General features: G+C 44.0%; 1 protein-coding gene across 1 annotated transcript in view; it reads left to right on the top strand.

Annotated features, from left to right (window-relative positions):
• Positions 1-19,545, top strand: part of LOC148320430 (polypeptide N-acetylgalactosaminyltransferase 10-like) — a 48,346-nt gene extending 28,801 nt beyond the window's left edge. The window contains exons 4-14 of the mRNA XM_088280217.1: positions 1,289-1,373; positions 1,520-1,658; positions 3,409-3,575; positions 12,228-12,413; positions 12,617-12,800; positions 13,566-13,683; positions 15,026-15,133; positions 16,904-17,125; positions 17,218-17,334; positions 18,322-18,471; positions 19,046-19,545. Coding sequence (XP_088136343.1) covers positions 1,289-1,373; positions 1,520-1,658; positions 3,409-3,575; positions 12,228-12,413; positions 12,617-12,800; positions 13,566-13,683; positions 15,026-15,133; positions 16,904-17,125; positions 17,218-17,334; positions 18,322-18,471; positions 19,046-19,213 — 1,644 coding nt within the window. The 3' untranslated portion in view covers positions 19,214-19,545. The remainder of the gene's footprint in view (positions 1-1,288; positions 1,374-1,519; positions 1,659-3,408; positions 3,576-12,227; positions 12,414-12,616; positions 12,801-13,565; positions 13,684-15,025; positions 15,134-16,903; positions 17,126-17,217; positions 17,335-18,321; positions 18,472-19,045) is intronic.
• The last annotated feature ends 3,227 nt before the right edge of the window (positions 19,546-22,772 follow it).

Raw genomic sequence — 22,772 nt, 5'->3', positions numbered from 1 at the left:
AGCGGTACAGCGAGCTCCCGATATTCAGGGGGATGGAGATTGGGCCCTGCGGAACTCCACCACTCCATCCAACCTTTATCTACCACCTGAAATAATTCCGCTCACTCAATTATGTTAAGTCTGTTTAACAAAATGATATCCAATGGAAAATTGCACATACGCAATAACAACCAACGACTATTACAGCGTACGTATGTGACACTCTAGTTTGTTATTCTGTGTCACGTTGCCGTGAAATGCCAGTGGGGTTAATAATTCATGCAAATTCATGTCTGCCGCTCGTGCCATTTGTATTTAAAGCGTGAAGCTAATTGCCACTTCCTGTCAACTAATTATTCTCGCACTGATGCTGTGATCCCGTACGTCACCATTGCAAAACGACGTATGTACGTGCGAGCCATTTAGCACGTCTGGGTGGTGACGCGGACGCCCTTTTGCATGTCAAGCGCCTCGGGCGCTATGCACATACAGTAGGAGGCCCCGCGTCGTCGTCGCATTGGTATTCACCTCGCGAGCTTTGCCGAGCGTGAAATAGAAGAGTACACTTTTCTGCCGGTAAACTCTCAGCGGAGCAGTGAGCAGGCTGCTGCTGCTCGAAAAGAAAAAAAAAATCTGCCACGGATACCGTCAGGCAAGAAAAGCCTGTTGTATAACTGAAATGTTTTCTTTGCTATAGTTATAAAGAAAAAAAAATCACATTTCTTTCTGGCTTATGTGTATTTACAAAGAAGTTGTGCCGCAGATGGAGCTCATCTTGCCCGAGAATGAATCCACAATGCCCCTACTGGTTGTGTCCGAGCATTTAAGCGCAACACATTGCATATACATGGCTGACAAATTCTGTTAACTCCCAAATTCCCTCAAAAATCGTTTCAGATTTGGGGGTGTTTTTTTTTGTCAAATCAGTTTTTAATGGTCAATCGCATCTTGTGTTTAAGTTGTCAAAGTGAGCAAAATTCAGTCCTCATTTAGTTTCGATATTTTAGCAAAGGTAAAAAAAAAAAAATCTGAATTTTATATTAAAAAAATGAATAGTTGTCAAAATATTAGTTTTGCTGCACTAAATTACGAGCCATCAACAGTAGTAAAATTAGCATTTACCCTTTTCGAGTAAATAAATCAGCATAAAAAGTTCCGTGCTATATTAGGTACAAATAATTGTTGTTAAAGTGAGTTCATGCCTCTGGATTTCATCGACGTGTTAAATTTTGCACGGAAATTTGCGTTGTTATGTGAAAAGTGAATTTTTGTGTTTGTGTTCCTTTTCCATGGCTTTGGCAAACTGAAGAAGGACAATCAAGCGAGCAGGAATGGTCTTCAGAGGAAAGACTGGCACAACTATGAAGCAATCAAAAGGGATGCCTCCAGATCTGGTGGGTCTGCTAACGCAAAACTAGTGCCACAGTGTTTGCCCCCATTGTGTGGCTAAAACATTATTATTTTTTAATTTTTGCAGCTAATTTTACCATATGGCCGCTTTCCCCTCATTTTTTCCGCCAACTGTGTTTGATTGATTCAGGTAACGGCGAGCAAGGGAAGCCGTTCCCCCTGACGGATGCTGATCGGGTGGACCAGGCCTACAGGGATAACGGCTTCAACATTTACGTCAGCGACAGGATCTCCCTCAATCGCTCCATCCCTGACATCCGACATCCCAAGTGAGTCGCAGCTTACGCTTCTCAGCCAACCATTAAGTCAAATTTTACATCGCAATACGTTATCTAGCTTTCTTGGTTTTTAACTAATATTCTAGGTATCTCGCTAACTCGCTTTCTAGGAAGAGTATCGATCTTTATAGTTAACTCACTCTGTCTAGCAGAATTGCCAACTATAAGTGTGAGTATAACTTTCGTGCGAAGCTCAACAATGCAATCAAAATTTTTTTAACATTTTTTTTTAGTGTTTCTAGTTGTGTAGTAACGCTTGTGATAAACGAACATTTTTACGGCACAATAATAAGTCTTCTGGCTTCGTGTGTTTTGTCGAATGAAGGTGTGTGACATTTGCGCGTGGATATCTTTGTGTGCGGCGAGCGCCGAGGAACAACGGGACTGCAGGTTTTTCAATGGCAGCCAAGACTGCAGCTGCAGGTTATCGCAAAGATTGGCACTCCATCAACCGCAGAGGTTGGGCTGGGATGGAGCGAGTGGGAGAATCTGCAGGTGTCTTGAGCGCGATTGAAAATCAGCGTGTTGCCGCAGAGTCGCTTTTCACAAAGCTGTGTGCTTGTGTCACCACTTTGGAGCGCACATACTGTGTTGAGCTTACATGCATCACAATCGCTACCGCCCTTTTCCTTCCAGATGAATTGAGATCGACAATCTCTAGTGTCTGGGTTGAAGAAATCAATTTTAGTTTGGGCCAAAGATTTTTATTACTAACTAACTTGCTACTTGGACTAACTAGTCAATGATCTATCTCACAAGATAACTAACTAGTCATTAACTAATCTGTCTGTCTGACGGACAAACTCGTTACAGAACAATTCCTTCTCTCTTGCTTTCTAACTAACCTTGCCAGGTTACTATGTGACTCACCCGTTAACTAGTTATGTAGTGGTCAAAGTATCCCACTAACTAATCAGTTCGGGGACTAATCTGGACGTCCATCTAGTTAGTGTACTAGCACACTAATGAGCTAGTCTGTCCATCTCTAGTTATAGAACAATCTCAGCAACTGGTTATTTCCTAACTATCATTTTTTAACTACTGAATCTGTCGTCTGTCTAAAACTATATACCGATATATCTCTCTTTATAGAAGTCTTTCTCTCTGTGTGTTTTGTGTATGACAGCAGAGTGAAAGGTGTCTAATGGGAAGGCGTCACAGACCTCCCACTGGCATTCATTCCTTCCTTCCTCTTGTCCTCCCCCGCCGAGAGAAGCGACGTTGACGTGGGAGTAGACAGACGAGAGCCCCCCCGAGAAAAATTCCCGTCTGGCCAGACTCGTCAGTGGCAGCGAGGGCTATTAGTCGTGCTTATTATAACGCCGTTAAAGCTTGTCGGGCGGGCGTGTCAAGATGTAACGTTAAAATATATATTGCTGGCAAGGAGCGTAAAATGATCGCTTAAAGATTTTTTTTTTTTCAACTTCAACATGATTTTACTAGAGTTGCAAGGAATAAACATTAGTGTCGCATGGCTGACATGTGGATCTGGAACTTGTATATTTAGTCACAATGTTGTTGGAGTTACAAGTCTGGGCTTGTGTAATTACATTGTAGTATATACATACATATATTTTTCCGACGACTCCGGAGTATATGCATAAGCAGAACCTTCTAACTAACTCGCTTTCTATTTAACGACAAGCCATCATACAAAGAGTACAACAAACAGGCTCTTCCTTTTTATTGATGTGTTTCTCATGAGAGCAGATTGTAAATGTGTGTTTATGTTTGTGTGTAGCTGTAAAAAGAAGCTGTACAACGAGAAGCTGCCAAGCACCAGCATCATCATCCCGTTCCACAACGAGGGCTGGTCGTCGTTGCTGCGGACCGTCCACAGCGTCCTCAACCGCTCGCCTCCGCAGCTCATCGCCGAGATCATCCTGGTGGACGACTTCAGCGACAAAGGTCAGGCAAACGCAGGCATTCTGCTAAGGCCTTCTCTGGCGGCTGAAACCCGAGCAGAACAACCGACCTACTTTTACAACCTAAGTTGTGATATTTGGCGAAAGTAAGTGTTCGGTTAAGTCTGCACCGAATGCCCAGGTACCAAATTCGTGGCCCGCCCCTCAAATGCACTAATGTGCTAAGGGAAGCAATTAGAATTTAATGCGCTCGTGCGGTGACGAATGTCTCCGCCCACGCCAGCTAGGAATCGCATCCTGCGAGGTTGCTCGCGGAATATGACTGCTTTCAATCGCTATCCTCTTGCCCTCTTCCCTCGCCTGCCCTCCCTCTCGCGAGCTTCCTCGCCTACGCTTGCCTGTGACTCAGCACGACGCATGCAAACACTGGAAGTCTCCTCCTGTCACCTGGAAGCATTTCAGACAAACTCACTCAGCTCTGTCGCTGCTCATTTTGTCAAGTAAGCAGCTAATGAGGAATCTTTTTTTTTTTTTTGCGAGGACGTCGTCGAGACATAAGAGACCACGAAAAAAATCTGAAAAATAAAGTCAAGAATTGTAGTGCTGCATGAGTGCCTTTTGTGTGTGGCATATCATTCCGACGTCGGCCGTCGTGGCCAATTGTTGCGTCGGCCTAGAAGTGTGACCGGAAAATGACGGAAGAACAACCCGTAAAAGCCGACATAGACGTCAACTACTTCGGAACTTCTGCACATGCGTGAGAAGTAGTTACCCTCCATGCCATCGGTGGCGAGAGTCGGTGCGGATTTAGATTTACGGCAGTCTTTCGTGAATGATCGTGATGACTTCGATCTTCACGCTCTTCTTTCCCGGCAGCCGTAGAGATTTGAAAAGTTCATCTAGTTTGCAAGAAACATTTCATTTTTTTTCCACTTTCGTCACTTGCTGTACTTGTCCAGTGCACTGATTCGCTAGCTGACAGCCAATCACAGTGATCATTTGTCCCGTCTACGCGACCCCGATTGTACGTTGAATCAGCCGTAGAATTTTCTCAGAACCTCCAGTGCTGTGCAATTTGGCACTTCCCCCAAATCGGAGGAGGTGCGTGAATTGACCTCACGGCAGGATAGTGAGTGAAGGCCATGTGTGAGAAAAACCAGTTGGTTACGGCTTGAAATAGAGCAGTGGGAGCAGAATTGGGCGTTGAAAACAGTGCGATGCGCTAATCCGCCTTTCGGGGTCTTTGACGAGCTCCAGCCCGGTGACGCTAAGGTCGGCTCGGTCTTCATTAGCCACTAATTGAATTTCCTCGGCCAGGGAGCCTGTTCATGCTTCGTTCTCCCTGCAGGAGGTGAGGGAGAAAAAAAAAGGGCGGGGGGTTTGGAGGTTGGCCTCCCCCAGCATCCTTTCAAGGTGAGCTGAGCTAATGGGCTCGCCTCTCCGCGGACTCCTATGCTCGCCATCTGTCCTGCGCCGAGACGGAGACGGGTCCAGGGCAGGAGTTGATGAGTTCTGACCCCGGGTGGTCGTCAGGCAGCCAAACTGTACAAAAACAAACCACGTGGACCGTTAAAACGCTTGCCTGCTGCTGGCTTGAGGTGAAGAAAGATACAATTTCATGAGAATCAAGTCTAGTTTTACGGGGGATAGCCTTGTGGTGTGACCAGGATGGTCAACATTTTGTGAGAATAAAGATTGACATTTCACGAGAATAAAAAACAGGTTTCTGGTTTAAAAAGATAAAAAAGTTATATGAAAATATACGTGTCATATCGTTGCGCCGATTAAAAGCTCCTCTCCAATGCCGTTTGGATGAAAGATGCTGTTGCGCTCTCTTATTTGAGCAACTTTTTATTTGTTTCGCTCCCCTCCTCTTGTTTATAATTGGTGTGTATTTTGGAAACGAGAGCTTTTTCTCCGGGGACATTTCATTAGCACCTGTTAAGTGTCCAAGTTTGTTAGAGGAAAGAAGAGACTGAGAAGCTGCGTTTGGCTAGCGTTGTCTGAGACGCTTGCTTGTCGCGGAAAAACCGAGTTTGCAAAGGTGCTGATAATGCCTTTGTTGAATTCTTGTTAATTATTCTTTAGTGCATTTGAAAAAGGCTCAAGGACCCTTGAAGTCAGAAGTTGAAATTGAGCAAGAAGTCAGCCATTTTGTTGTGGAGTGGCCATTTTGAGTGAATGCTCAAAAAGGCTTGGGAAATTGAGGGGGCGACACTTACTTTTTTTTTTTTTTTTTACCAATTCATATGACATTGGCTACGCAAAAAAGTCTCAAGGACCCGTGCCAGAAAATGAACAGGATAGCAGCCATCATTCTTGTTTGGAGTTGCTTTTGTTCCTGAATGCGCCTCATTGCTGTTCTTTCCATTTAAATTGGGACTGACATTAGCACGGCTAATTGTGGATGTAACTGGCAGTCATCCAGCTTAATGTGCTCCCTCCGAATACCACAAAACAATTACACACGCATGTTTTAACTACGACGCGATGGGGGGGGGGTGCAAAAAAAGAAAAAGGGACGCCGCTGAGCAACGAGATGACAAAACGTCCGACCGGGCGTCCTTTTATGAGGTTTTAATGGTGTTCCCTGTTGAGCGAAAAGGGCGCTCTTGTCAAGCATGCCCAACGAATCCATCAGGGAAAGATGAGGAAATAAACCGGGTGCCGATTACCAGTGTTGTTTGAATACTAAGCACGCACGCCTCACTCGTTCATGTCTGCTTCGGCGCCAACTGTCTTCATAAGTCACAGCGATGGAAACAAGATTTGTGTGCACGCGGAGCTTCCCTTTTCCACATTGTCAACCAATTGAAGGTGTTGACAATAACTCCAACAAATCTGTTAACTCGGTTGGACACCTGAACTGTCTGTAACTTCCGTGTGGGACAAATTGGTTAGCCAATAAATTTGTGTGCCCATTCACTTAGCTTTTTTCATATTTGCAAATAGGATACAGATGTGTTCATTTCTGCCCTGAAAGTCGCATGTTCCAGTTAGTCTTTTGATTCCTCCAAAATGTGTGCGCGTAAAATTCTCATGCTTGTCTTTCAATTACAAAATTTGCCATTAATTCACTAGGGTTATTTTTTGTTCTTTTTTTCCCCGTTATTTTTCTCAGGCTGCTGTCTCTCACTTGAGGTCACATGCGTAGTTTAGTCCATCCATATTCACGGACGGGTTTTAGAATAAACCTAAAAAACAATTGTCTATCTTTTGATTCCTAATTTTGAAAAAAAAAAAAAAATGTTGTTTTTCTCATGCTCATTACTCTCCCCTAATGAAACCAGTTTTGCTTTTAAGTATAGTTAAATCCTCTATTTTTTTTTTTTTTCATTTCAAGCTGCTGGCCCCGCTACCACCTCTTCTTCACTCACACATTGCAAACACGCTGGCCCTCTGGGCAATGACTTCCTCAAGGACTAATGTGCCCCATGGGGGGGTTAGTATATTTTTGCAGTATTTGTCAGCCCCACACACGGGGGGGGGGTGGGCTGTGATTTAGCGACAACGGCAGCGTCAGCAGTGCAGTGTAAACAGTGACTAACAGTGACTCGGCTCTGCCACTGTGGAGCCACTTAATTTTCTCCTTTTTCCCTAACGCTTGAACTTCCAATTTGATCTTGCCACTCTGTAGCCGAAATAGCTTGATTCAAATGGAAAAAGAAGGCAGAGAAGGTCCACAACTAAGCTACACTAATAAACCTGGCCGTATTGTTGTCTTCATGTGTTGCTACACCGTGTGTGTTAAAGTAGCAAAACACTATTTTTAAAAGTGTGTTCCGATAAGTTTAAACGAGCATAAAAGATGGATCTGTTGATTTTTGATTGAATCAAATGACGTGATGATGATGATGATGATGATGATGATGGCCGCCATAGCTTTAGCCACGGCTAATACTCTGAAATTGTCCTCTCCTTTCATCAGAATGCTGCTTTCATCATGTTACGCAGTGAGTGCAAAGGGCACGTGTGGAGCATCTTTTCTCATAGGCTCTTAAAGCTGTGTGTATCCCATGTGAAGGGGGGGGGGCGGGGGTTATCAGGAAAGGAGGTGGGGGGTGGGGGGTTCTTAAAATTCCCTCCAGACTGGCTTATATCATCACAGACTCTCTCTCTTTGCGTTTTTTTTTTTTTTAAATGACGCTTGCAGAAAAGCTTCAAAATGCTCCTCGCTTGGCAGCCTCGAGTAAAAAAAAAAAAAAAAAGAGGAGTATGTGCGGCATATTTTGGAAGAATAAATTAGCAGCTTGGCTCTTTGGTGATGTGCCAGTAGCCCTTTGCGGGAAGTAATCCAGCAGGTTGACAAGGAAAAGTGCACCGCTGCTTTCATGGATTCCGCTGGAAATGGAGGCTAATTGAATCGCCCACTGAAAGGAGTCGGCGCCTCTCTTGTTAGTCCAATGAAAAGATGGTTTGGGGATCAACGTAGATTACACATTAGCAACAGATTGAATTTGGGAGGTGTGATGCTCAGCCATTCACGATTAGTTTTACTGCTACTTAGATTATTTTAAAAAGTAAATCAATAAATATGACATCAATTGACATGAAATTTGGCCAGCTCATCTGCCATAACAGAACGCATAAATGAGCCTTTAAAAGATTCTCCATACATGACCCAAGTGGCGTTGGTGGCCGAGACCTGCTCCTGTCCCCGATACCACCTGACTAACAAAGACTAATGTGTTTCCTAACGTGGGCCCGTTCTCAATTAGCGTGATTTACAACCTTGCCAATTGTCTGTAAACCAGTGAAGCCACATCCCAATTTATTCCGGGCAAATTAACCGCAAATAATTAGACGCTGTAACCTTTCCCTTGCGTTGTCCCCAACGTGTGAACATGTAATGAAACGCTCGGCGCTTCCTCCAAGCTGCCTTGTCACGGAGAAGGTTATGCGAGATTCATCCCATGGACGGCTGATATTTAGCCCAAATCGATCTCCTAATGGCTTGTCGCTAATGGGCTGACCTATGGCCGCGTTATGAAGGTGACGGCTGGCTTTTTTTCCACCTCGGGGTGGCATCCACTCTGCGGAGTCATTACTTTTTTTTTTTTCTGTTTGGAACATAGCATAACAAATGACACCATTATTCGATGATATTGAGGGCATAACTTTGAGACGTTTGGGGCTTATGTCAGGTGGAGAATCTCAAATAGGACCTTTAGGATTAAGTGGCAGAGGCTTGTTTATTCCTGCTTTGTGGTGCAATTCTTTTGAGGGTTTTTACTTCCTCAAAAACTGAGAAAAGGTACAAGCTTCACTTTGGTGAGTTGGTTGGTCTTGTAGGCATGAGTCCCAGAACTGTAATTGTAATGGTAATAGCCATCCAGTTTTTGGAAAATGCAGCCCAAAAGTCAAGAAGCAATATCTGAAGCTCTATCCTGTCTTTGCTGGATTCTGTGTGAAAGGCAAATAAAAGTTCTGTCTCCAATTTCTCAGAATCTCTTTAAAGTGGGACATTCGGGGTCCGATTTGATGTGCTTTTCACAACGGACGAATTGGGCTGGCGATGACGTCACTCAATCCCCTGATTGGGCGATGCTGCGTCAGACAGTTATTTTATTTGTTCAGATTTTATGAGCCCCTTTAAAATGTGCCACATTAAACCGAATCGAATTGCTTTGGGGAAAAGATGTAAGCTATTAAAAACCCACTGAAGAGAAACCACAAGATGGGTCAAGTCAGAGAAGGCTTGGAAGACGTCGCTGGAGGTTTTGTTGGTTTTGGCTGGTCCCGCTGTCCGTCGGGATCAGTGACGCCTTCCCGTGAGACCCGCGCTGCCAAGTGACATCAAAACAGACGAGCAGACGCAGAGATGCAAGAGGCGAGGCAAGGCAACTTAGAGCCAGTGCCCAAATAAAACCAGCCTGTGTCATTCTAGCAGCGGTAGTTTATCCTTTAATGGTTTGAAAGCACCATTGCCTGTCCTCCACCCTGTCCTCTGATATTCAGAATCCAATTAGTAGATGTGTTGCAAGGGTGGGGGTTGGGCGGCTGGGGAGGGCTGCCTTTAGTGACAGCGGGCCATTTGTAAGAACTGCTATCAAGGAGAAACACTGACTGGGGTGTAATATTTTATTAATGAGGGCTCAGAATCTGCAAATAACAACCGCCGTTTTTAGGCCTCGGAGAGTTTTCAGATAAGTTTTGTGAGATCTGAAATAAAAACATGCACTCCTTGTGGCCTCACCAACAGTCGATTCAAGTCTAATACACAAAATAGCAGCATAACGGTATAGGACAACCATACCATTACATGAGAGTTTGATTTTTATCTGTATAAGGACTGGGGAGGCGGCGCTACAACCTGTGAGGAATGCTCGGGGCGGTAGCGAACAGGACAGATGTAGTGAGCCTGGCATTTCTAGACCCTGTGCAGAAGGGTATTCGCAGAAAGCAAATAGGACAGGACAGACGTAGTGAACCTGGCAGTTGTAGAACCTGCAACGAAGGTCAGGACAGCACAGGACCGTTAAAGTGAGTCAGGTAGTGCCACAACCTATGGGGGAGGAAAGCAACATGTAACTCCTGGGACAGGATGGAACAGGACAGGTTTAGTGAGCCAGACAGTTGTCGACCTTGTGAGGAAAGAACGTGATGGGTAGCGAGTGGGACATGATAGGACAGAGAGAGCCGTAACAGGACCGGACGGTATAGGACAGGGGTTGTGAAGTGGGCAATTCCAGACCTGGCGAGGAAAGGATGTGACGGGTAGCATGTAGGACAGGTCAGAACAGAATATGACTGTGGTAGTGAGCTCGACATTATTACCGGAGTCTGGAAGGGATACGACAGTGAGCAAGTAGGATGGGACAGGACAGGACAGGGCAGGACAGTGGCTATGCAGTGCCAAGGTAACAAAAATTAAATAGGCCCAGCGACTAAATCCTGTTCGCTTGCGTCTATGGAGACTTGCCAGCCAATCAATATTTCGTAATGATCAATCAAGTGACTATTAAGAGATGTGCGGGAAACCAACGGCAGAGCTCGCAACTCCTCCGCCGCTGTACAGTGACTCACTTTCGCCTCTCAAAGTGCTTTTACGAGACAAGACGGACCAGAACGAGCTTGTTCGGGGCCCTTGTAAATGCTCCCTTTATTAAATTAGCACAAAAAAAAAAAAAAAAAAAAGACAGAACGAGCGGGCAGTTTGTTTGTTTCACCTCGTCAAAATGACAGTTACGGCGTGGAATGAGATTTACAGATTTACAGTGCGCCTGGGGGGGGCGGTGGATTGATTTGTGTCAAGGCAACACAAAGGAGAAAGGCTTGGCATTTAGAGGCCATTTTTTCCTTGATTGATGCTTCGTGAGAGCTGCAACAAAGACGTGAAACCACCTGTATGTTTAAGGGAATTGTGGAAGACAATACATGTACATGACACCTGCTGCTGGTGAATTCTAATTTGACCAAAATGTCTGCAAATTTTCTGGTAAATTTGGGCGCTTGAACTTCGGCGTTTTCTGTTTTTTAAGTTCTAAGCAGTAGCGCGTGTGCTTGCATAGAATAATAGCTTTTGTCAAGCCGATCATTGCCTTCCTCCTAATCTGCTTTGCTCTTGAGCCATCTCAGACGATAAAACAAGCAAAACGAGACTGCGAGAGGACTTTTGATGGCAAACAAATTCATTTTATCGTTTAGTTTGAAAACGGACTCAACAAGTCAACGTGACGGCTGTCCGGACTGTCAAAGCAGTGACTTGCTGCAACGCTCCCCTGTTATGCACGTAGCAAATACATTTCCGATAACACGGACCGTTGCTGAATACTGAGCATTCCAAGCCCTGCTCCTGTGCCAGCGATGTTTATGCATGCATCCATTTTTTTTTTTTTTTTATGTCTTCCACTTGGATGCTTTTCAGTCTCCCTGTAGTCCAACGACAGCAGTAAAAAAAAGTAAAAACTCAGCAGATTGCAGAAAAGTTTGTGAAAGGAAGTTTGTGGATGAGTTATAATGCGCAAGGCCAAAAGGGGGTATTTGAAATTTGGAGCAGGTGGCGCTGCCAGATGTCTTATTTAATAATGATAGTTAACTTTTTTTTTTTTAATCTTTTGTAAGAGAGTAATAAGGCGCTATTAAAGGTTTCATTCACCTGACTGATGCTGTTTTTGAATACTTGGTGCTCAAGTAATTTGCTTTTTTTAGGGCTTTGGCAAAATATTTTTATTTTATAGGCATTTTCATTGTGGTGATATTTTTGTTTCATTGCAGCTTTAAAAGCTACAAAGTAGACCCACAAAAACTCTCACGAAACAGTTTCCTTAGACAGGAAATGAGCCATTTTGCTTTGAAATGTCCATTTTTGGGTTATTTTTCCCATTGTCTGGTTGGTAACAACTCCCGGAATTAAAAAAAAAAAAAAAAGAATATGAATTGAGCCCCTGAAGCAAGTTTCACTTGGCACTCTAGAATTTGCTCGACAGAAAAAAAAAAAGGGCTCTAGAACCTAAAAGCCACAGCCACAGGAAGACATTTTGGTCTGACATGGACAAATTAGAGACATTTTTCAGTTTGCTAGTAACCTCTTGGATTCCCCCCCAAAAATAAAAAAAATAATTCAGCCCCAAAGCCAGTTTCACTTAGCAGGATAAAATAGTGTTGGCATGTCCGACAAAAATAAACCAGGAAGTCCGCTTTTTGACTCCAAGCAGACATTCTTCAATAACTGTCAGTCGTCCCCCCCCCACAGAGCACCTGAAGGCGTCCCTGGATGACTACATGGTCCACCTGCCCAAAGTTCGCATCCTGAGGAGCAAGAAGAGGGAGGGTCTGATCCGAACTCGTCTGCTGGGCGCCGCCGCTGCCAAGGGCGAGGTCATCACCTTCCTGGACTCGCACTGCGAGGCCAACATCAACTGGCTGCCTCCGCTACTCGGTGAGGAACTCTCTTCCACATAAGACGGAGTACGCATTATATTTATCCTGTGACGGTACGGTTTGCCACTGACAAGTTCATTTATTTCAGTGGTTCATTCCTAAACGACATTGATTCATGAAGAACATTCACACGTCCATATTGGAACAATGTCGAAAAAAAAGTCCAACTTGTCATTGTAACGCGTCGTCCGTGCTTCTCAGACCGAATCGCCCAGAACCGGAAGACCATCGTGTGCCCGATGATCGATGTGATCGACCACGACAACTTTGGCTACGAGACGCAAGCGGGCGACGCCATGCGCGGGGCCTTCGACTGGGAAATGTACTACAAACGCATTCCCATCCCCGCCCGGCTGCAGAAGGACGACCCCAGCGAGCCTTTCGAGTGAGTTGCGCTTTCTGCCACATTTACAGTAACAGTTAAGCCGGCATTTATTCGCCACTGCCTTTCGGACAGTCGCCGAAGCGGGCGTTAACTCGGGTGCTGCAGCTTTCCGTCTTTGGATAATTCCATGTGTGGCACCACCATTTTGAACGGCGACGGGGGGGTTTGCTGCAATTGTAATTGGTCACCTGCATCGTTACGTCTTTGATGTGAGATCAGAAACTGTCAAATTCATAAAATACACTCAGTGGGGCGCGAATCTTCGGGGAAAAAAAGGCGCTGCATTACAGTTCCGAATCAATCCTCATTTCTTGGAATTCGTCGTTTGTTCTTGGCCGACGAGATGACCTTCATCAGTGCAAAATCAATTGGAGTCGCAAAGATTTTCATTTTCATTGTGATCGACATCGACGCAGACTTGGTCCGAGCTAAATTTGGAAAAAAAAAAAAAAATTCTTAAATCCATCAGTCAAACGAGCAGAAAGCATCAAGTCGGCCGTTTCTAATTAAATTCTACGCTCCGGGTTGGAATATTCACGGGCCATTGAGTCAAATCTCTTTCCCCCTCAAGTGTGATGACACTTGATTGTGAGGAAGCATCCCGCTGAGAGAACTGACATCGGCTCTTGGACATGTCAGACGCTATTGTCTTCCAGACGCAAGACGCTTCCGAAGCAGTCTGTGTCATCATTCGGTGTTCTTGGATGGACTCTGTCATGTGAGCGACGTAAACTCTTAATGTCCGCCTTTTTAAATATGGTTTAGGTCTCCTGTGATGGCTGGAGGGCTTTTCGCCATGGACAGGAAGTGGTTCTGGGAGCTGGGAGGCTACGACATGGGTCTGGAGATCTGGGGAGGAGAACAGTACGAGATCTCCTTCAAGGTGAAAAAAAAAAAGCATCCCGTTTTGTGTTTTTACGGCAGCCGTTTAGGCAGCTGACGCATTTTCTAAATTATGATTTTATTGATTGTGAATATTTACCTCATAATCGTTGCTGCAGGCCCGACCTTTGTCTTGACTTGTTTCCTACAGCAGCCCGTTTAGGCAAATTAAGTTCTTTGAGACAACTTATCGAAACAAAAATATGTTTATTTAGGAATTGATTTCAGTCGCCAGCCTCAGCAGCTGCTGTATAAATGGAAACAAGAATTAAATTGGGCTAATAATCACTTTTGAGCCAACAACTCTTTGACTCCCAAGTCTGAAATCATCCTCGCGGCGCTAGTCGGGCCTGAAAGAAACTGGTCGACGCCATGTCACATGAGTTATACGCCTAAATGGTGCAAGTTGAAAATCAGCCCACAACAAATGCAACCTCCATTGTGACTTGTTTTCAAGTGGAAAACAAGGCAGCCCATCTAGCCGGCAAACGAGTCAACCGCTGACGCTTGTAATGTGTAATAATGTCAAACATTAAAACTGTTATTTGGGGTTCACCGTGAGTGTTCTCCATTCTGGTTTCAGCTCCCATTAGAGTCAAAGCCAAGCGACTTCACATCAATCACACTCACAGCGCCTGTTTTAAATTCGATTGAGCTTTTGTTTGCCGTTTCAACGGGAATTATTACGTTTAAGCGGCGGCGACTCGGTCAGCATGCTAAGAAGTTGTCCCGCCGCGCTTCCAGTCAGTCAAGCTCGCTCGCCCGGTAATCGAATTGCGCTTTGAACGAGTGCCTTGCTTTTGTCGTCTCACTTAATCACCCCACCCACTATCCGCCCTTGGGGGAGGCTGATGCGACGGGACGGATGCTGCAGTGCAGGAGCAAATGTTTGTCTCCATCAAACCGGTTTTGTTGTGATTATGTATTCAACTGTCAAATCGATTCCATTTCATACCGTCTCTTTATATGAAGCTGTTAGTTGGGAGAGAGAGAGAGAGCCGGAGACCCCCTGTGAATAACAAAAAAAAATTACAACAGCTATTTGCCTGTCATGGGATCTTGACGTTAAGGCTATATAATATAGACCCACAAAATTAAGTGACTCCAAAAGATACAGTAATAGTTAATATTTTTTGTAGAGGATAAAGAATATATTCCAGTGAGAATTGTTTTTTTTTTGCCTCCTTGTGTTGCTGCACCATTTGTGTAGAAAATACTTATTAAGGGTTGTAATTACTGCACAATAGATGCAAGTTGTGAATTTTTTTTCAGCAAATAATGGCGCGTAGCATTCCATAAAAATCACAGCGGCCCACCACTGATTGATGAGATGTTGTGCTCAGGTATGGATGTGCGGCGGGCGCATGGAAGACATCCCGTGCTCCAGGGTGGGACACATCTACAGGAAGTACGTCCCCTACAAGGTGCCTGGAGGGGTCAGCCTGGCCAGGGTGAGTCCAATTTTGACCCTTAATTACAAATATGCAATAGGCACAGATGGTTTGCCATCTCTTCTTGTCATCAGCTCTCTTGCTGTCAAAACAAACAAAAATCCCAAAATAATTTTCCATGTCTGTGACATGCACGTACTCATTGCCAATAATGAGGCACTCTAAAGCAGCCATGCCTGCACAAGGCCCTTCTAAAAAAATACAAATGAATAACTCACCTCCATTGTCACCTTTTCTCCGTGACGTGTGAGCACTGACGGCCCACAATGAGGCGCTCTAAAGCATCCATGCCAGCGGACTATCCGAAGGGATGGTGCATACTTGTCTGAGCTTTCCGTCTCCTGTTAGATAATCCCGCATTTGTGCGGGTCAGGAGATCCACCTTGCCACCTCTGGAATCCAATCATCATGGCGAGCGATGGAAAGCATCGACCAGAGTGGCTTCACCTGGAGTTGAGCTGCAGGCAATGAAGCGTGCTATGGGGTCGCACGTGTGTGCGCACACGTGTGAACCTTCCAAGGCCGGGGGATTTGTATTCATTCTCCCTCATAGACCGCCAAGGCTGCCAGGGCATCGGTATGTCTGCTCATGCAGCCAAGGCTGGCTGACTTTTCTTGTGGTTTTTTTTTTTCTTTCTTTCTTTTTTTTTTGTATCCGACAATCCTGTAGAGGAGGCCTCGAATGGATGGTTTGCTTTTCATTGCTCTGGAGTCAAGTCTTTGATGCTGGCAATTGTCAGAGCTTAAAACGAGGTCTGTCGAAAGAAGCCATGCGCTGCTTTCATCCCCCCCCCTCGCCACTTGACTTGAGAAGTTGAGACAATACCTGCAAAGTTGTGCTCGTATTACAAAGTTCTTAAAGGTTTGTTTTTGGAGGTGGTTACCATGTTGTGAATTAGCATTGTGATTGTACCCTTTTTTCACTTAGAATTTAATTGAAAAAATCACAATTTGATTTTTTTTGGGGGGGGTTGATTGCATCCCCTTCACATATTTTTATTTTTTTTTTTTACAATTTAATGTTTTTTTAATATATTTTTTAAATTTGTGATATAATTACATTTACTCTTAGAGTTCAATTGAAATAATATTGATTTAAGCCTTATAACATTCACAATTAAATTTATTTAGATTTACTGTTTTTTTTAAAAATATTTTTTAAAAAAGTAGTTAGACTTTGACTGTATTTAATTTTTAGCGATGAGCTAGTGCCGATGCCAGGTATCGATATTGGGCCGATAAGACCTTATTTAAAGGTATCCGGTTCTCCTGGAGGCTGCAGATACAAACACCAATGCTTAAAACAAAAAAATAAATAAATACGTCTGAAGTCCTCCTCAGCAGTTGTTGGCGCTATACTGTAGCAGTTTGACACACTGGTCAATTTTTTTGTCTTTGTTGTTAAATGATATTTTATTTATCAAACGTACTAGAACGTAATGGTGGATAATCAAAGAGTGATCACTGGTCTGGTCTGAAAAAAAAATTGGTATCGAACATCACACAGTAGAATTATTGTTTTAAAATAAATGGTGGTATATTTTAACATCCTTTACACTTCACAATCTAATTACATTTTCAGAAAGAACGGCTTTTTCCCCATTTTTAGAATGATTTTTTTTTCCTCCAAAATGAAAAAATACTTGTTGACCCCTGCTGTAGGGTGTCTTGAGCACGACCATTTTGTTCATTCACAAATTGACTTTAAGTTAGGCTGCTGCCTCGACAAGCGAAGCTAATCGGCTAACAACAACATTCCCTGTCTTCCAGAACTTAAAACGCGTGGCCGAAGTGTGGATGGACGAGTACGCCGAGTACATCTACCAGCGGCGACCCGAATACCGCCACCTGTCTGCGGGCGACGTAACGGCGCAGAAGGAGTTACGGAGCCGCCTGGGATGCAAAAACTTCAAGTGGTTCATGAGCGAGGTGGCCTGGGATCTTCCCGAGCATTACCCACCCGTGGAGCCTCATGCCGCCGCCTGGGGCGAGGTACGGTGCTCTTACCGCCACTGCCACCAATCGCTCTTGGATACGATTTGCTGTCTTCTTAGCGTTACGCCGCTTTGTTGCGTGCCTCTTAGATACGAAACGAGGCTAGCGGCATGTGTATGGAGACGAAGCACTTTGTGTCAGGGAGCCCCATCCGCCTCGAAAACTGTGGAAAGGCGCGGGGTGACGTCAGCTGGAGTCATGGACAGGTGAGTGCAAAATCAATCACCGTTTATTGTTCCAAATTGACATGTTGAATACAGAAAGAAAATGAAATGAATGCCAAAATTGTGTTGTTATAAATAGAAAATTTTGAGCAAAAAAAAAAAAGTCTTTACTTATTCCAAAATAACAACACACTTTTGAATGACACTTCAATTTTTCAAATACAACAAGTCAAAATTGCACAGAAAGTAAGCAATTAATTTTTACAAAATCCCAACTCATTACGTCAAAGTTGAACAAACACTTGAGCAATTCCAAAATGCTAATGCTTGAAATAAAAGAGGCAAAAGTTCCGTGATGGACACGGTCAAATTACCCACTAACTCAAGTTTAATTACTTGGACAATTTGCATATTACTTTGAGATAAGCGCAGTTGAATTGTTGATAGGCTGTCCTATTGTTGATGCGGTACATTGTCCCTCAGGTAATTGTGTTTCTACGTCTAAACACACACACACACTTTCAGCGTTATTAACTTTACACGCTCCCAGAAGAGTGTGTTTGTTTGGAGATGTGTAATCCCAGTTTATAGAACGAGCCTAATGGATTGCACGTCTACTTTTGTTTCCGCCGCTGTAACGCAGCTTCTCTGACACCTTAATTGCTTTCAAGCGGCGGCGTATTGTTGTTTAATCGATGTCACGGCGCCCGTGTCCGTTCGGCCAGGAATGCGATTCGCCGCAAATCACAGAAGGGCCGTCTGCAGCGCCGTATTTGTTGGCTATGGGCCAAAAACGCCGGTGAAAAGCGATGATGAAGTGGGCCTACAAAACTCGGAAAGTTTTGCTGAGGGACACGAAATTGGGTGAACACGTCTGTCACAACGGGACACGTGGAAAAAGTCGCAAGGACTGAAACTGAACAGTCAACGTTTTTTGCCAATCGGCAGGCCTTGATTGTCAATCGCGAAATCGTCATCCTGCTGTGTGCCGCGCATTGTTCTTGCCTCAGCGTTATCGCGTCCTGGCAGGTGTTCACGTTTGGTTGGCGCCAGGACATTCGAGTGGGCGACCCCATGCACACCAAAAAGGTTTGCTTCGACGCCGTCTCCCACAGCAGCCCCGTCACGCTGTACGACTGTCACGGCATGAAGGGAAACCAGCTCTGGCGCTACCGCAAGGTACGTTACCACGGATACGATTGTATGAGTGGGACAGCACGTGCCGTGTTACTCAGCAGAACTTGGAAACTGAATCCCATGATCAAACATCATAGTGAAACGTAAAGAAAAACTCAAATCCAAACAGAAATTTGAATTGATTCGCAGCCCTAATATGCTCTGTATCGTGTTTTTTGCAAACAATAAACTAGACAGTAATAAACTTTACGTTTTTGATGGCGGCTGAATAATAACAGACAATAGCCTGTGGATTTTGTGCACTGCATTCCATCTTTGCGTCTTTTATCTACAATTTCTAGAGGTGTAACGATTAATTGACTACTATTCGATTATCAAATAAATTGATAATTATTTTGGATGCTCAATGAATATTTTTTCATGTACAATTGTCCAAATGCTCGGAATTAAGCCTATCAACGCGAAATAATCCAAATAAAATATTTTTGTTGCCTGTTTTCTGACCTGCCGTCATGTCATGTTACTTTGGAACGCGACAATTCATGCAATTTCTGGCGAAACTGCGTGTGAAAGCATCAGCCATCATTCATCCGTCGGCCGTGTGCCCCCTCCCCAGGATAAGAGCTTGTACCACCCGGTGAGCAACAGCTGCGTGGACGGCAACGCGGCCGAGCACCGCCTCTTCATGAACACGTGCGACGCGTCCTCGCCCAGCCAGCGTTGGCTCTTTGAGAAGACCAACGGCACCGTGCTGGAGCGCTTCAACCGCCACGCCAACGATTGAACGCCGCTTACCCGGTACCGCCTGCTGCTGCTGCTGTTTTACGCTCCGCCCGAGTTTGATTGACGGGCTTTGACGTCGCCTTCCCACTCCTGCCTATTTGTCCCTCTTCTCTTTGTCATTTTTTTCTGCCTTTTCTTCACCGCCGAGTTCCTTCTCTCTCATCCTGATCTTATCCTTTCTCGACTCGTCGCCTTTGACCAGCGCCCCGCCTTTTCCTCGGGGTGTCGTCAAAGTCATGGCCAAGCCAGGCAGAACCGCTCACCTGCTGAATGATTGCGCCCCACTTTCACCGGCGTGCCGTCGCGTTCCTATTTTTTATTTATTCCCCCCCCCCGCCCCCCCCCTCTCTATTTCTTTGACTCTCTCGATGTCAGCGCTCGCTGGAAGGCGCTCCGTCACAGGTGGATGAGCGTGGCGTCGTCGTCGTCCCACCCCGCTTGGCGTGTGATTGGCAGGTGGGATGGGGTGACATGGGAGGGGAAGGGCTCCAGGGGGCGACTTTAATGCACTTGTGATAAACTTGAATGAACTCTTAGTGCCTTGTTGAACATTTTAGGCGTGTGTTTGTGTGCGCGTGTGCGTGTGCGGTCAGAGTGCAACAGCACAAGTGATTTGAGCGAGGCTCAGTGAACGCATCGCTTCCCAGACTGAACCGAGTGGAGTGAGTAAGAATTTTCCTTTTCCAATCATGACGTGATGCCCTGCTTGATTTGTGTCTCTTGGTCCAAAGTCAATTTGGAGAAAATTTATTTTTTATTTTATTTTTTTTCACTCTTCCCACTTGTGTTTTTTGTTGTGATCCTTAAACATGATACATTTGGGAAGCTTATTATGCATTCTCGGGCCCTATTACTTCCACATGTCAATTATTGGAGAAAAAAAATATTTGTAGATGGATTTTTTTGCATTTTGCACAATGCTCAACTGGCTCTCTCCCAGCCATTTTCGCTGGCAGCGATTTTTGAGTGATCTTCCAAGACCCACAAAATATTTTGTTCTCTGACCTTAAAAGCTCAAAACCGAAAGAAAATAGACTCTTCCTTTCACCTGAAAAGAAAAGCTTGTTTTTATGATTTTTGTGAAACGAAACAAACATGAGTTCAACATCCAGTTTTGGGCGTGCGTGCTTGAGACTTGTTCCTGTCCTGGTCCGACTGCATGCCAGTCGGTGAAACTGGTATGTAGAGCTAATTTTCCTATCTTTCCAGTTTTCATTCACGTTGAGGTCACCCAGAACTGCATTTTATTTCTAATTTGGCTCTTTTATTTTTTACAACACATTCCACCCTAAAAAAATAAACCAAAACAAAAACGTTAATATGCAAATTTGTGGTCATCTCAAACATTTATTTAGTTGTGGGGTCGGGATGAAAACCTCCCTCGTTAAATGCGCGAGCAAAACAATTCAGGAATGAATGTTATTTTTGCGTGCGTTTATGTCATGTGACCAATTAGCGTGTAGCCAACTGTACATTTTGTACGGCATAATGATAACATCTTCATTTTCTACTGTCGTTTCAAAAAGTGGTTTAAAGGAAAGTTTATTTAGATATTTAAAAACAAGTACAACGAGACTGGAATTGTATGATATTTTTGCTGAAATTGTACAAACAAAAAAAGAAAATAAAAGTTTCTATATTTGAACAAAAAACAATGGTAGAAATGTGCGTGTTATTTTAAATTGGACTCGAGAGCACAGTATGTATTTCGTGTGTATGTGTGCGTGAATATATATATTTATATATTTTTTTTTTATTATTATTTTTTTTTTATTTTATTTATTTTTTAATTGATTTATTTATTTTTATGTACATTTATATGCCATTATTCTAGAAGCTAAGAATTGTTGATTGTCTGATTTCAGAAAATTGCGCATTAATACACAGCGGTAGCACCTAATATGAACGACATCGCTCATCATCAGTGTCATAAATTTGCAGTTTTTGCTCCGATTGTTTGCAGGCGGTGATGACGGAGCGCCATCTGGGCCGCGTTGTCGTCTCGCTAACTGGCCTTTCTAATTTCCACCCCTTGTCACTTGTTATTAGCGCTTTGCTGTGACTTTAATCCCCTCGCGCCTCCCCAGTGGCGCGCAAACACACTTTCCTCCCCGAAAACGCTAAATCCCGTAATCGCTTCCTCTGCGAATAAAAGGCGTCAGGTGATAGCGTCGTCGAGAGTTTAAAGAAACGTCCCAAATGTCTTTTTCGTCTGGGCCTAAAGCCACAAAAAAAGTGAGATGAAGTTCTGACATTTTTTTTTTTCACCCTCGTAATATTGTCCTTTTTTTTTTCTTGTCAAATTTAAATTATTTTCTCACAAAGGTAGCTTTTTATTGTTTTTTTAATTGTAAGTTGAATCATTTTTCTCTCATCATTTATATGTTCTTGTCAAATTTGGCACATTTTTCTGATAACAGCGCTCTATTCTCATGAGATTTCATTTAAGAGTCAGTTTGAAAATGACAGTTCTTGTAAAATAGTTTTTTTCGACATGGTATTCCGTTGTACGACTGTCAGATGACGAGTGGTCTGAATGGAGTTTCAGTTTCAATTTTGGCCTATAGGGGGCACTCTGCACTTTTGTGATCGATCGATGCACCAACTGGGCCAGCTCTTATTTCCAAGATGAAAGCAGACTTTATTTTCCACAAAACCCTCCCCGAAAGTCATCTTCTGAGATTGACAGAAGGCTCAGAAAGTAAGTAAATTCATTTTTTTTTTTTTTTTTGCCGTAGCTTGGATGTTGTCTGTGGCTGTGTTATGATGTTGACTCACAGCAGGACATGATGAGAAATGCACAGCATGAACTTGTTGTTTTTGGTACGGTCCTCCTCTCAGGTCGTCCCTCGTTGGCATGCAAACGTCCACCCCGTCGCCTCCCGGCTCCTCCCGGTCACGGCTAAAACTTCATCCCCAAGCGGCCAATGATGAATGCTCTTGTCATCTCGGACGAGAAGGATCCATGCTAAATGCCCGGAGAGTTATCTCCGTCTCATCGCGACGGGCCCTCGATCATCAGGCCACCACCAGAAATCGATTTGCCGTCAATGTTTTATTCACGGATTGAGCACAAAAAAAAAAAATCAAGGGGAATCTTTCAGTCATCCAGAAAGGAAAACAATGTTGTTTTGTGAAAACGCAGCAGAGGTCACCCCAGGGATTGGTGAATATCACCTTGAAACTATTTGAAGTTCATTTGTTCGCTTTTTTATTTTTGTCATGGTGTATCTTTTTATTATTTTTTTTTGGTAAATGTTTTAATATCCGGAATAAAAACAATTTTTTTGTCCTTTTTCCCATACCTATGCTTAAAATGTTTGGAACCTCTCCCCCATTTTTTTGCAGAACCCCCGTTTAGTCACATTTGCTCTTTTCCTCAAGAAAGGAAAAAAAAAAAAAATCACGGTATTTTGTGTGTTTGTTTTTCAGAGCTCATCCTCTGCTAAACTTAAACAAATGGTGAGTCTATTTTTAGCGCTGGCCGGGCCCCACTGAGGTGACGGAACTTTAACCCTGGCAGCTGAACCGTCGCCATCATTTCAAAGCGAGGCTGGCTT

The sequence above is a fragment of the Idiotropiscis lumnitzeri genome, chromosome 17 (assembly GCF_059441095.1).
Source record: "Idiotropiscis lumnitzeri isolate Australia: NSW breed Sydney's pygmy pipehorse chromosome 17, RoL_Ilum_1.0, whole genome shotgun sequence".
Classification (NCBI taxonomy): domain Eukaryota; kingdom Metazoa; phylum Chordata; class Actinopteri; order Syngnathiformes; family Syngnathidae; genus Idiotropiscis; species Idiotropiscis lumnitzeri.
Note: the sequence above shows the minus strand (reverse complement) of the source record. Positions and strands in the feature narration are given on the sequence as shown.